At 46.5% G+C, this 15686-nt stretch overlaps 1 protein-coding gene across 1 annotated transcript in view; it reads left to right on the forward strand.

The window, feature by feature from the left end:
• Window positions 1-15686, forward strand: part of LOC121877766 (E3 ubiquitin-protein ligase ZNRF3-like) — a gene marked incomplete in the record, with an annotated part of 96289 nt that overhangs the window by 67022 nt on the left and 13581 nt on the right. Inside the window, 2 exon segments of the mRNA XM_042383624.1 lie at window positions 8001-8167; window positions 8982-9129. Of these exon segments, the coding sequence (XP_042239558.1) occupies window positions 8001-8167; window positions 8982-9129 (315 nt within the window).

Here is a 15686-nt window from a genome sequence, read left to right on the forward strand (position 1 = left end):
TGATTTTAATCCTTGAGTTATCTTAAGTGGGGATTATAGCAAGTTAATCCTCCCCTTTAATCCATGAAGGGATTAACTGAGTTAATCCATCTACATAAAGGGGGTGAATGTGAGTTGTTTATGTAAAATAATATTGGTGTGTTAGTAAGTGGGTGAGATAATGGGTGGGTGGGGGGTGTAGGGAGGGGTGTGTGGGGTGTAGGTGGGTGAGTGTCGGGGGTAGGGAGGGGTGTGGGTGTAGGTGGGTGAGTGTCGGGGTGTAGGGTGGGAGGGTGTGGGGTGTAGGTGGGAGGGTGTGTGGGTGTAGGTGGTGAGTGTCGGGGTGTAGGTGGGTGGGTGTGTGGGGTGTAGGTGGAGGGTGTGGGGTGTAGGTGGGTGAGTGTCGGGGTGTAGGTGGGAGGGTGTGTGGGGTGTAGGTGGGTGAGTGTCGGGGTGTAGGTGGGAGGGTGTGTGGGTGTAGGTGGGTGAGTGTCGGGGGTGTAGGTGGGTGAGTGTCGGGGTGTGGTGGGAGGGGTGTGTGTGGGTGTAGGTGGAGGTGTGTGGTGTGGGTGGGTGAGTGTCGGGGTGTAGGTGGGTGGGAGTGTCGGGGGTGTAGGTATTTGAGTGAGGGAGAGATGAAATGCGTCGTCCAATGGCCATAGACTGATATAGAGTTATTCATTAAAGGCGTTTGACACTCCCGCGATCTGTAGTTAACAAGCGATCACTCCCAGCGACCAAAACACTGCCCGTCAAACACCTAGCGACCAAAACACTACCCGTACAAACACTCCCAGCGACCAAAACACTGCCTGTACAAACACTCCCAGCGACCAAAACACTGCCTGTACAAACACCCCAGCGACCAAACACCGCCCGTACAAACACTCCCAGCGACCAAAACACTGCCCGTACAAACACTCCCAGCGACCAAAACACTACCTACAAACACTCCCAGCGACCAAAAACACTGCCCGTACAAACACCCCCAGCGACCAAAACACTGCCCGTACAAACACTCCCAGCGACCAAAACACCGCCCGTACAAACACTCCCAGCGACCAAACGCTGCCCGTATAAACACTCCCAGCGACCAAAACACTGCCCGTACAAACACTCCCAGCGACCAAAACACTACCTGTACAAACACCCCAGCGACCAAAACACTACCCGTACAAACACTCCCAGCGACCAAAACACTGCCCGTACAAACACTCAGCGACCAAAACACTGCCCGTACAAACACTCCAGCTACCAAAACACTGCCCGTACAAACACTCCCAGCGACCAAACACTGCCCGTACAAACACTCCCAGCGACCAAAACACTACCCGTACAAACACTCCCAGCTACCAAAACACTGCCCGTATAAACACTCCCAGCGACCAAAACACTGCCCGTACAAACACTCCCAGCGACCAAAACACTACCTGTACAAACACTCCAGCGACCAAAACACTCCCCGTACAAACACCCAGCGACCAAAACACCGCCCGTACAAACACTCCAGCGACCAAAACACTGCCCGTACAAACACTCCCAGCGACCAAAACACTGCCCGTACAAACACCCCAGCGACCAAAACACTGCCCGTACAAACACTCCAGCGACCAAAACACTGCCGAAAACACCCCAGCAACCAAAACACCGCCCGTCAAACACCCCAGCAACCAAAACACTGCCCGTACAAACACTCCCAGCGACCAAAACACTGCCACAAACACTCCCAGCAACCAAAACACTGTCCATACAAAACCAGCGACCAAAACACTGCCCGTACAAACACCCCAGCGACCAAAACACTGCCCGTACAAACACCCCAGCAACCAAAACACTGCCCGTACAAACACTCCCAGCAACCAAAACACTGCCCGTACAAACACTCCCAGCGACCAAAACACTGCCCGTACAAACACTCCCAGCGACCAAAACACTGCCTGTACAAACACCCCAGCGACCAAACGCTGCCCGTACAAACACCCAGCGACCAAAACACTGCCCGCACAAACACTCCCAGCAACCAAAAACACTGCCCGTACAAACACTCCCAGCGACCAAAACACTGCCCGTACAAACACTCCAGCGACCAAAACACTGCCCGTACAAACACTCCCAGCGACCAAAACGCTGCCCGTACAAACACTCCCAGCGACCAAAACACTGCCCGTACAAACACTCCAGCGACCAAAACACTGCCCGTACAAACACTCCCAGCAACCAAACACTGCCCGTACAAACACTCCAGCGACCAAAACACTGCCCGTACAAACACTCAGCGACCAAAACGCTGCCCGTACAAACACTCCCAGCGACCAAAACACTGCCCGCATAAACACCCCAGCGACCAAAACACTGCCCGTACAAACACTCCAGCAACCAAAACACTGCCCGTACAAACACTCCAGCGACCAAAACACTGCCCGTACAAACACTCCCAGCAACCAAAACACTGTCCATAAACACTCGCGACCAAAACACTGTCCATACAAACACTCCCAGCAACCAAACACTGTCCATACAAACACTCCCAAACCAAAACACTGTCCATACAAACACTCCCAGCGACCAAAACACTACCTGTACAAACACTCCCAGCAACCAAAACACTGTCCATACAAACACTCCAGCGACCAAAACACCGTCCATACAAACACCCCAGCAACCAAAACACTGTCCATACAAACACTTCAGCGACCAAACACTGTCCATACAAACACTCCCAGCAACCAAAACACTGTCCATACAAACACCCCAGCGACCAAAACACTGTCCATACAAACACTCCCAGCAACCAAAACTCTCCATACAAACACTCCCAGCGACCAAAACACTACCCGATAAACACCAGCAACCAAAACACCCAGCGACCAAAACACTGTCCATACAAACACTCCCAGCAACCAAAACACTGTCCATACAAACACTCCCCGGACCAAAAACTGCCCAAAACAAACTCAAACCAAAACACTGTCCATACAAACACTCCCAGCGACCAAAACACTGTCCATACAAACACCCCAGCAACCAAAACACTGTCCATACAAACACTCCCAGCAACCAAAACACTGTCCATACAAACACTCCCAGCAACCAAAACACTGTCCATACAAACACTCCCAGCAACCAAAACACTGTCCATACAACACTCCCAGCAACAAACACCTACAAACACCACAAAACACCAAAACACTCCCAGCAACCAAACACTGTCCATACAAACACTCCCAGCGACCAAAACACTGTCCATACAAACACTCCCAGCAACCAAAACACTGTCCATACAAACACTCCCAGCGACCAAAACACTGTCCATACAAACACCAGCAACCAAAACACTGTCCATACAAACACCTCAGCGACCAAAACACTGTCCATACAAACACTCGCAAAACACTGTCTACAACACTCCCAGCGACCAAAACACTACCCGTACAAACACTCCCAGCAACCAAAACACTCCCAGCGACCAAAACACTGCCCGTACAAACACTCCCAGCAACCAAAACACTGCCCGCAAACACTACCAGCGACCAAAACACTGCCCGTACAAACACTACCAGCGACCAAAAACACTGCCCGTACAAACACCCCCAGCGACCAAAACATTCGCCCGTACAAACACTCCCAGCAACCAAACACTGCCCGTACAAACACTCCCAGCGACCAAAACACTGCCCGTACAAACACTCCCAGCGATTTCTAACCTAACTACCCTCTCCCTCTCACACACACACACACACACACACACACACACACACACACACACACACAACACCCTCACTTCTGACATCAAGGCAACAAGTAACGCCTCACTCTCCCTCCTCTGACACACATGGTCGTTCCTCCCACCTGCCTTGCCACTGAGATGAGCTTTATGGCTATTGTTTACATTGTTTACACCACACTGTCACGTGAGTCATGTCTTGGGAGGATACACACACACACACACGTACACACACGTACAGACAGTTGTATTCTGGGAGTGTGTGGGAGACGAGACGTTGGATGGGGTACATACTCAGCATCGCTCATTTAACTTCTAAAAATTCTTATTGGTACCTTTGTTTTCATTGTTCGTGTGTGTGTGTGTGTGTGTCTGTGTCTGTGTGTGTGTGTGTGTGTGTGTGTGTGTGTGTGTGTACTGTAGCTGTCAACTTGTGTATGTCTGCGTGTTTCGGAGTTTATTATCATCATCATCATCAAGTAACAAAGCTATTCGTGTTATCTTATACTCGTTATCTTATACACGTCATCTAAGTGTTATTTTATAATCGTTATCTTAGTGTTATCTTATACACGTTATCTTAGTGTTATCTTATACACGTCATCTTAGTGTCATCTTATGCCAACACACACTCGGTCACCATAAAGTTAAAATTATCAAAATTTTTCTTGTTTATTTATCTCTGTTTATTTTTGTCATAAGTAATGGTAAGTTATAAACAATGGAAGTTATTTGTTCATGTGAAGAAATATTAAAAGTTTTATATACACGATTTAAACAAGGGGTGTATAATTGTTTATTTATATACATGACCCACTGTTTATGTGTATAGTATATTGTGGTGTGGTGTGGCGTATGTGTGATGTGGTGTGTTAAGTGTGGTGTACATGTAGTCAGTCAATGGTGTGGCGTAAGTGTAGTGTGGTGTGTTAAGTGTGGTGTGGTGTACATGTAGTCAGTCAGTGGTGTGGTGTACGTGTGATGTGGTGTGTTAAGTGTGGTGTGGTGTACATGTAGTCAGTCAGTGGTGTGGCGTACGTGTGATGTGGTGTGTTAAGTGTGGTGTGGTGTACATGTAGTCAGTCAGTGGTGTGGCGTAAGTGTAGTGTGGTGTGTTAAGTGTGGTGTGGTGTACATGTAGTCAGTCAATGGTGTGGCGTACGTGTGATGTGGTGTGTTAAGTGTAGTGTGGTGTACATGTAGTCAGTCAGTGGTGTAAGTTGTCGCTAAAATACCAGCAGCAGCCGCGGGGGGAGGGACCGTGTTTTGGAAGTAGAGCAGAGATGTGATAACTGTGTTCGTGACCTTGACTCCGGCTTCCCCCCCCCCCTAACCTAGCACCAGGCCACTAAATCATTCTTCCAATAACCTTATACCAAAATAGGCGTTTAATGCTCCCCAGACGGTGTAAATATAGCCACTGGAGAATGAAGGAAGGATGTAAATAGCCTGGGAGACAAGGTCGGGTCGTGGTGAACTTGGTGCAGGGAAACGGAGGCGTCAACGTTTCGCTTGGCGTGAGGAACACCTTACTTTGATGTTTATTATTATCGCCTGTCGTCTGGGGGCCGCTTGCTGCTGCCACCACCATCGCCAGCCCCCCAGCCCTTATAGTGGTCACCATCAGCCCCCCCCCTGCCCCCCCATAATGACCGCCTCTTGCCCCCCAGTAAAGCCAGCCATCAACACTACCTAATCTATGACCCTTTCCTGTGTGTGTGCTCTGTACTGGTGGTGTAAATACTGTTTATTATAAATTGTCTTGGTTATCATACATATTGTTATTCAGTTTAATTGGTTTGATTATTCAGAAATTATTATTCACTTATATTGTTGCTGTTGTATTATTATTATGTGTTTATATATGTATGTATGAGTGTGGGAGGTAGGGATGTGTACAGTATGTGTGTGTCTATGTGCGTAGTAATTAAGAAGCAAATAGTCACTCTGGCGCCAGCTATGACACACACACACACTGACACACACACACACACACACACACACACACACACACACTGACACACACACACACCACACACACACACACACACACACAAGAGAGAAAACATCTGAAATTGTGTTTAAAAAGGAAGGAGAAGATAGGTTAATTAAACTGTACTGAAGGGTTAATGTCCTGTGTACTAAAGGGTTAATGTCCCTGTGTAAAAGGGGTTAATGTCCCTGTGTGCTAAGGGTTAATGTCTGTGTGCTGAAGGGGTTAATGTCTCATGTACTCAAGAAGGTTAATGTCCTGTGTACTGAAGGGTTAATGTCCTAATGTGCTCAGGGTTAATGTCCTGTGTACTCAAGGGGTTGTCCTGTAATCAAGGGTTAATGTCCTGTGTGCTCAGGGGTTAATGTCCTGTGTACTCAAGGGGTTAATGTCCTGTGTACTGAAGGGGTTAATGTCCTGTGTACTGGAAGGGGTTAATGTCCCTGTGTACTCCAAGGGTTAATGTCCTGTGTACTCAAGGGGTTAATGTCCTGTACTCAAGGGTCCCAGGCACTGGCAAGAAGTTGTGTCCTGTGTACTCAAGGGGTTAAGGGGTTAATGTCCTGTGCAAGGGGTTAAGGGTTAATGTCCTGTGTACTCAAGGGGTTAATGTCACCTGTGTAATTAAGGGGTTAATGTCCTGTGTACTCAAAGTTAATGTCCAATAATACTCACGGGTTAATGTCCTATGTACGAAGGGGTTAATGTCCTGTGTACTGAAGGGGTTAATGTCACTAATAATACTCACAGGTTAATGTCCTGCCTAAAGGGGTTAATGTCCTGTGTACTCAAAAGAGGGATTCTTGGTTAATGTTCTGTACTCAGGGTTAATGTCCTGTACTCAAAGGTTAATGTCCTGTATGCTCGGGGTTAATGTCCTGTGTACTCAAAGGGGTTAATGTCCTGTGTGTACTAAAGGGTTAATGTCTTGTGTACTCAAGGTTAATGTCCTGTATAGGGGGTTAATGTCCTGTGTACTAAGGGGTTAATGTCCTGTGTACTAGTTAAGGGGTTAATGTCCTGTGTACAAGGGGTTAATGTCCTGTGCACTCAAGGGGTTAATGTCCTGTGTACTCAAGGGGTTACGTCCAACTGTACTTAAGGGGTTAATTGATGTCCTGTACCCGCGGGTTGTCGTCCTGTGTCAAGGGGTTAATGTCCTGTGTACTCAAGGGGTTAATGTCCTGTGTACTCAAGGGGTTAATATCCTGTGTACTCAAGGGGTTAATGTCCTGTGTACTCAAGGGTTAATGTCCTGTGTACTCAAGGGGTTAATGTCCTGTGCACTCGGGGTTAATGTTAATGTCCTGCACTACAAGTTGTCGTCCTGTACTCAAGGGGTTAATGTCCTGTGTACTCAAGGGGTTAATGTCCTGTGTAATTAAGGGTTAATGTCCTGTGTACTCAAGGGTTAATGTCCCTGTGTACTCAAGGGGTTAATGTCCTGTGTGTACTCAAGGGGTTAATGTCCTGTGTGTGTAATTAAGGGGTTAATGTCCTGTGTACTCAAGGGTTAATGTCCTAAAGGGGTGTGTCTGTGTACTAATGTCCTGTGTACTCTCAGGGGGGTTAATGTCTGTGTCCAGGGGTTAATGTCATAATGTACTAAAGGGGTTAATGTCTGTGTACTAAAGGGGTTAATGTCCTGTGTACTCACGGGGTTAATGTCCTGTGTACTCAAGGGGAGAGGAGAGGGTGAGGAGGGAGGGGAGGCGCGTGTGACGTAGTTAAACCCGGGAGCTGTGTGGGGGAGGAGGGGGGAGGGGGGCAGGTGTGGAGGGGGGAAGTAACACCTGGTCTGGAAGTACATGTCAACAGGTAATAATTAATCCTGCCAACAGGTGTCAGGGGTTGTAGATGATACACGTGTGGCCAGGGACAGGTGTGTGGCCAGGGACAGGTGTGGGGGGACCTACACCTGTGGACTCTGTAATAGCCTAATATACACGTTTTTGTACCTGTAATCCGTCTAGAATTACAGTACACCTTGTCTGCCTGTAATTAAGAATTTCCTTCCCGTAAATAATAAACACTATGGCAGCCAGACCCCACAAGACCTTAACCAGACCCCACAAGACTTTAACCAGACCCCACAAGACCTTAACCAGACCCCACAAGACTTTAACCAGACCCCACAAGACCTTAACCATACCCCACAAGACCTTAACCCGACCCCACAAAACCTTAACCAGACCCCACAAGACCTTAACCAGACCCCACAAGACCTTAACCAGACCCCACAAGACCTTAACCATTCCCCACTAGACGTCAACCTAACCTAACCCCAGTTTTCTCTATGCTCAGGCCCGGTATGCCATTGAACGAGGTGCCACAGCGCTACTGGTGGACATCGATGACCTGGTGTCCGCACAGGAGGAACTGTTCGATGTGGACGCCGCCAGAGACACCCTCAAGCGTCCTCTGGTGGTTCTACTGCCCACTCAGGCTCGCAAACTCTACAGCTTTATTATGTGAGTGCCCTTCCTCTGGTACTTCCCTTTATCGGGGTTCTGTAGGGCTATTTTAAGGGGTTCTGTAGGGCTATTTTAAGGGGTTCTGTAGGGCTATTTTAAGGGGTTCTGTTGGGTTATTTTAAGGGGTTCTGTAGGGCTATTTTAAGGGGTTCTGTAGGGCTATTTTAAGGGGTTCTGTTGGGCTATTTTAAGGGGTTCTGTAGGGCTATTTTAAGGGGTTCTGTAGGGCTATTTTAAGGGGTTCTTTGGGTTATTTTAAGGGGTTCTGTAGGGCTATTTTAAGGGGTTCTGTTGGGCTATTTTAAGGGGTTCTGTTGGGTTATTTTAAGGGGTTCTGTTGGGCTATTTTAAGGGGTTCTGTAGGGCTATTTTAAGGGTTGTGTAGGGCGCTGTATAGGACCAGTGTATGTAGTGCTTTATGTAGAGCTCTAAACTCAGTGTACGTCTGTAGGAGGCCGTATACATGTGTGAGTGTGTGTGTGTTTACATGCAACCACGTGAGAATGTCAGAGAAAATGTGCATTGATATAAAGTATGTGTACATGTGTGTGAGTATGCTTTTATGGATGTGTGTGTGTGTGTGTGTGTGTGTTTGTGATTCCCGCGTTAACTTGACAATTGTGAAGTTGTTTTATTATACACGAATAAACATCGTAGTAATGTGTAGTGTATGTATGTATGTATATATATATGTATGTGTGTATATATGTATGTATGTGTGTGTGTATGTGTGTGTGTGTGTGTAAAGTTTCCAATATATCCATAAATTAAGTATTTTGTATATAAAGTGACCGCCATTTTCGTCACCCAGGGAGCCCCTCTCTGCACACGCCCGTATAGAGATCCCGCCAGCGAGGGACCACTTCGACCTGGGCATCTTCCTCACCTGTTTCCTCCTCATCTGTCTCGTCTGTTTGGTCATTGTCGTCAAGATGAGGTGGAGACGGAACAACAAACAGGTAAATCTCTCTCTCTCTCTCTCTCCTTATTATTATTATTATTACTACTACTACTACTACTATTACTACTACTACGTGGGTGGGCGACAGTGTGTTATTACTTCTGTCCTCACGTTGAATAATATCCTAAACTAAATTCACCTCCTTCTCTTCCTCTCCTCCTCAAGCAGACCCCCCAAAAAAAAGTAATATTGGTGCTTATGTCAGAGATTTCGGACCCAAAGCACTTTATAATTTTATCCGTGAATAATAATTAACGATACAAAAACACAGACACACATATGCTAATCGTCACCCCCTCAGCCACTACGTCACACAGCTACGAGTCATGAGAGAGTCCTGTGTCGTCATCCTGAAGGGGTGGAGTAAGTGGGTGAATCAGTGTCGTTAAACCCGGGTTATGTTGCGTAGTTTTATTCGGTATTAAATATTATTTTTTTATAATAGAGAAAAGTTATTGAGATATTAAGAGAAAAATAATAATATAATCGATAATGTGAGGTGGAGTTATGGAGTAGCGTCACCAGCGTGTATCAAGCGCTCCGGCGGGGAGGAGGAGGTGGGGGAGGGGGTAATGTCTGTCTGGCCATTATCCCGCCTTGTGACAGATCATATGTCGGTCACAGCTGAGGCAGGACGCGAGGAAGTAGAAGCTGGGATGAAGGATATGAAGGAGGGATGAGATATATAAGAGAGAAGAGGGATGTAAGAAGGTAAATATGGATAAGAGAAAAGATAAATATTAGAAAAGACAAACACTTCAAAGAGAGAAAATAATAAAGATGCATAGAGGTGAAGAAAGAAGAAAGAGGAGTATGGAAAGAGAGAGAGAGCAAGGAAGAGAGAGAGAGGGGGAGGCGTGGCAGACAGGGCAGGAGAGAGCCAACGACCATTATGTCTTACCCGTGACAGATGTGAAACCCAAAACACCTGCCAGATGAATGATGTATCGCAGGCTGAGCACATTGTGGCTATACGGATGGCCCATACATAACGAGTGAAGAGAGACACACAAAGAGTCATACACCAGATTGCTACACCATTACCACGACCAGCGACAAACCTAAAGAACACAAAATAGGGCGTCCCGTAAATGCTAAAGTCACAGACATCTTTGTACCATATGGAGTCTAGCTGGAGCAGAGCATGATGTGGCGCGTTTGGCCTTACAGTGCCCCTACACACACGTACTCACTTTTATTCTTCCTGTATGGTATTTAATGTGTTTTATTATGGTTTAATTTGTTATAGAAGGTAGTGGTCTATGGTGCAGTGAGAGAGGAGGTGGTAGTTGTACCCTAGACTTCTTGCACCACGCACCTCTACGGGGGAACACTCGCCTATTTTAAGGTCTGGGGAGATTACAGGGAATTTCTCGTCCCGTCTCACAAAGTAACAATGCTCCTCCTTGTTTAGAGTTCGTTTACTGCCTCTGCTATTATCGCAGCTAAATGGCATCGCTGTTAGATTAAAATGCGTAAATTGGAGAGTAGAGCATCCCGGAAAGAGTCATCTCTTGCTTGTGTTGTGTTGTTGTAGTGACGTTATTGATCCATTCTACACTGTTTTGCTTACTTTCCTATTCTTTGGCAATCCATCGTGCCAAGATGTGTATCTCTGACACCGCAGAGGACTTCCTAGAATACTATCACCGTCTTCAAAGGGAGGCCAGGCTTAAGCAAGGACAACTCAGATGGCAACGGGTCGACGCTACCCATCATACACATTCCTCGCCATCTTTGATCTTGCGCGCCTCGTCCCGACTGCTGGAGCCTGACTTCGGACGCCTTTCTTTACAGTCTTACGCTCGACCCCCAACAGTGTTCAGTCGCGTTTGTTTTATGCTTTCACGAGTTGAGTATGTGAAGGTGTGAGGCTGCTGGTGCTGTGAGGATGTTGTTAAAGCGGGAGGTGTTGTGATTGGGGAAACAACCACTACCGGCATCTGGGGGTCGTGGATGCCGCCGCCATGTATGCCAAATATCTCAGCTCAACTCCCAACAGATTTCATAATCAAGTTCTAATCAAAGAGATAAAGTGAGGTTCTGAATCACACACTAATTCTTCCCCCTCTTACCCTCTCTTCTTCCCTCTCTTCCCCCTCCCTTCTTCCTTCTCCCCTTCTTCCTTCTCCCCTTCTTCCCCCTTCTTCCCTCCCCTCTTCCCCTCCCCTCTTCCCCCTCCCCCTCCTTCCCTCTCCTTCCATCAAAACCTTTTATCGGAAATTATCATGTAAATAGATAAGTAATTACCATTGCAATAAACATAATTGCCAACTAGACATAATCCTGACAGCTCTGTCCTCTTGTTCAACCTTATTACTGTACAAACTATGTATCTGTGTTTTTAACGCTAAATAAACTGTTCCAATTCAATTCAATTCCTATCCTCCCCTCCTTCCCTCTTCCCTTCCTCCTCCCCATCCCTTCCTCTCCTCCCCCCTTGTGTTAGTATACCCTTCACCTCTCTCTCTCTCTCTCTCACACACACAGCTTGTCTTAGGCTCTAGGCTAATGAGTCTTTGGATGTGGACTCTCACGTGTAATTATAAAGATACATTAACAAAGCGAGAGAGAGAGAGTGAATAAGACAGACAGAGAGACAGAGTGATTGACAGTGAGTGAGTGAGTGAGACAGAGTGACAAAATAGAGGATATTGGCTCACAAGACTTTTCCCTGTAGCGTTTACCACCCGGCTATAGTGCACCTGCCTTTGATCTCTGGCGGGGGGAAGGGGGTGAGGGGGAAGGGGTGTAGGCTGAGGGGGAGGGGTGCTAAGGAGAGGGGAGGGGTGTAAGCTAAGTGAGAGGGGGACGGGGTGTGGGGGAGGGGTGTCACAGAGGAGGACACTGAGTATAAAGACCCAGAGAGAGAGAGAGAGAGTAAACAACATAAGAGAGGAGAAAAAGTGATGATAAAGAGGTTGAGAGAGGATGGATGACAAGAACGAAAGAGGGAAATACAATAATTGGAGGGAAAACAACAGGAAATAACACGAGAGATAGCGAAGGATGTGAACTAACTTACTACTACTACCACCACTACTTCCACCACCACTACTACTACCACCACTACTTCTACTACTTTTTTTTTACAGCGTGGCCTCCAGTCTCCCCCAATAGCCACACCTTCGCCACCATTTTATTACCTTAATATTAAATCTCATAATACATAAGTAGCTATCCTAGCTGTGTTGAGTTAGTTGAGCCGCAGACCTATGCGGCATTCAGTGACTGTTGCCTCATAGTCAATATCTGCAGCAGTTGTCGGCTTTGGGGCCGATGCTCTCGTTTCCCTGAGGCACAGCAAAGCAGATCTAAGGAGAGAGAAGGACAGTCGACATCTCATCCAGGCTGTAACATAACTTCTGGGCTGCTGCTTCTGTTCGGACAACACCTCCGCGAGTCTGGCGTAGAAGGATCTTGCACTTGGTCCCATCCCAACAGAGGAGTGAAGCTGCCTTGATCAACGTTCTGAATTCTCTCCCCATATGCCCTTATCTTGTCGTTCTCGTTCCTCCTGTGTGCAGCATCGAGAGCTAGGTTACGGTGACATGCGGCCATGGGATCAAAAATCCTGATGTCGAAGAAAGCTCGCTGTCCCCGCGTCCAGAATCCTCGAGCACTGACGTCCACACGGGCTTCGTTGGATGTGTTTGAAGTCCTATGTTGGAAGATCTCACCGTCCAATGGAAGGAGGGTCGGTTCTACCATGACATCCCGGCAGATTTCCTTAAACATATTTACTGTGAGGTCCCTTACTTCGTCATGCCTCATGCATATGAAGCCCCCTTTCTTGCACACCATGGCTGATCGACGTCATAAGAAGAGCCACACACGCATTGGGAGGGCAAACCTTCTACTGGCCTACCGTACCATACTACTACTACCACCACCACCACTACCCCCTCCCCCCACCACTGCCCCCTCCCCCCACCACTACCCCCCCCTACTACCCCCCTACTACCCCCCCCTCACTATACCCCCTCCCCCCTCATCATCAATGTAAACACGATTTTTCCCCCGGGGTTGAAGGGAAAATTTTCGTCTCTCCACGTCTCGGGAACTTTAGAGACTGACTGGGGAAGAAACTGTGGTGCTTTTTCCCTGCCTCGTGTAGTGTTTACCTCAAACACACCACAAACATGGCCGCTCTGTTTTATCTCCTAATTTATGGAAGGTTTTACGTAGTGTGTTTGTATTGTTTGCTATTTGGGGTTGTGTTGAGTGTTTGTTTGCTTGCTTGTTTGTGTTGTGTGTTTGTTTGGGTTGTGTTGAGTGTTTGTTTGCTTTCTTGTTTGGGTTGTGTTGCGTGTTTGTTTGCTTGCGTGTTTGTTTGCTTTCTTGTTTGGGTTGTGTTGCGTGTTTGTTTGCTTGCTTGTTTGTGTTGTGTGTTTATTTAGGTTGTGTTGTGTGTTTGTTTGTTTGGATGTATGTATGTATATATGTTTGTCTGTGTGTGTGCGTATGTGTGTATTGTTTTTTAGGCCCAATTTTATATTAGACAGAAAATTGAGGATGGTAGACAGAAATAGACAGATTGAACGTAAAATAGAGAGGGATAGATAGAGAGACAGACAGACAGATAGAGAGGGAAAAAACAGACGACAATGAAGGAGTAAAAAGAGAGGTAAATGTTTTCGTTGTTTTCGTCATCAACATTGGCTTTCATGTAGGGTGGGGAGGGAGGGGGCAGGATGGCGGCCCGTTTTACCGTCATGGGGGCGTGACTCCCACAAAGACCGGGTCGTCCCCTTCACTGGGAATGTCACGCTGGCGGCAAGTGATCCAGGCTGTTGGGGGGTGTAGGGGAAGGAGGTGTCAGGGAGGGGGTGTCATCAGGGTCAGGGGAATGGTGGGTGTAAGGGGAAATTATATTGACCTCACATACATACCTGTACATACACACATGTATAATTTGTACATATTGCCCTGGCAGGTCTCTTATATTTATATGCTGTGTGTGTGTGTGTGTGTGTGTGTGTGTGTGTGTGTGTGTGTGTGTGTGTGTGTGTGTGTGTGTGTGTGTGTGTGTGTGTGTGTGTGTGTGTGTGTGTGTGTGACCTTCAGACTCTGTGCATTATGTTCTTATGGGTCACGCTTCTTCCCCCAAAGCCTGTGTTGACATTCAAGATCGGTCAGAGGTCACAGTGTACACCACAAGATCGGTCAGAGGTCACCGTGTACACCACAAGATCGGTCAGAGGTCAACACGGGGAAAACAGTGACAGATGACGTGTATATTGTGACGAGAGGCGAAATATAACTAAATAATTAGGTTTTAGAAACAATATATTGGATTTTCTTTCTCTGTTTTCCCATTATATTGTTATAAGTGAGAGTCTTATTTTCTGTTTTCATCCCAATTCTTAGAGGTTAAGTCATGGGTGGGCGGGGTGGGTGTAGGGCGGGTGGGTGGGGGATGGGCGGAGTCAGAGGGGGATGTTGCAATGGTCAGTGAACTTTTACTGAAAATGTTTCTGCTCGTTTTTTTAGGTAAAGTTAGCTATAAGGTTATCCGTCCACACACACACACACTCGCAACCCCCATACTGTTAGAACCATCCAGCACAGTCCTCTTGTTAATACTGATATATTCCTTTTAAATACAGTTTATGTTACCTGTACAGTACCCGTATAGGTCTAGTTGTTTTGGGTCACCTCACACCAGTATACTGTACATGGTGTTGCGAAAATACGTCTCATCACTCGGGAGGGGGGAGGGGGAGGTCCTTGCGGGGTTGGCTTCTGTAAACAACTGGTTTTAGCCTTTTTTTGTGTGTCGAAGATTTGCTTAATATATTAGTATTAGTAGTCGTCGACCCGCTGGTGGAGGAACCGTGACCAAAAAGATGGAATTCTGATAATGAAGTGTCGTCCAAGTAATTAGCACAATTAATTATCAAAATCATTATTCCAGGGACAAATAGGACAATTAATGATCAACATTTCGACCACAGATTCTAATTCAGGATGTTGAGGACGACCTACACTGAGATTTTTTAGCATAATTTAATTTGTCTCTCCTCCCCATAATCTTAATCACACCGTTTTGTTCAAAGTCTCAATATATGAACTTTTGAACGCGCTGACTAAGGAGCTGTTGTCTGCAATTTGATATCTGTATAATTACTTCTCCAAATGACACCTCAGAAAATTTAATTACTTTTCTAACTCTAGTTACTCGCCACCCATGTTTGTTTTTCCGTGGGACAAGTCTAACATAGTTTGGTAGCTACCGCACTTGATAGATGCAACTCTACGCTAGATTATGATACAGAGAGAGAGAATTTTGAACATTGACTGTACAAACACAACTTTATAACATTCTGTAGTGTTACGTGCATGAAATTACTTAAAAATCTACGGCTGTATCATTCAAATCCCACTGTCATTAAACCTTTCGTCAAGTAGTGCAGCCAGCTAACAAACTGTCCGGACTCCAACATTTTCTCATCTATATTGTTCTTTAAAATCGTCCCAGGAATACACACTCAGAATTATGAAACGTATTTTTTAAGCATACTAAATATTATATAGTTAAAAATAGCTTCTTTT

Source organism: Homarus americanus, unplaced genomic scaffold (assembly GCF_018991925.1).
Source record: "Homarus americanus isolate GMGI-L3 unplaced genomic scaffold, GMGI_Hamer_2.0 scaffold24523, whole genome shotgun sequence".
NCBI lineage: Eukaryota > Metazoa > Arthropoda > Malacostraca > Decapoda > Nephropidae > Homarus > Homarus americanus.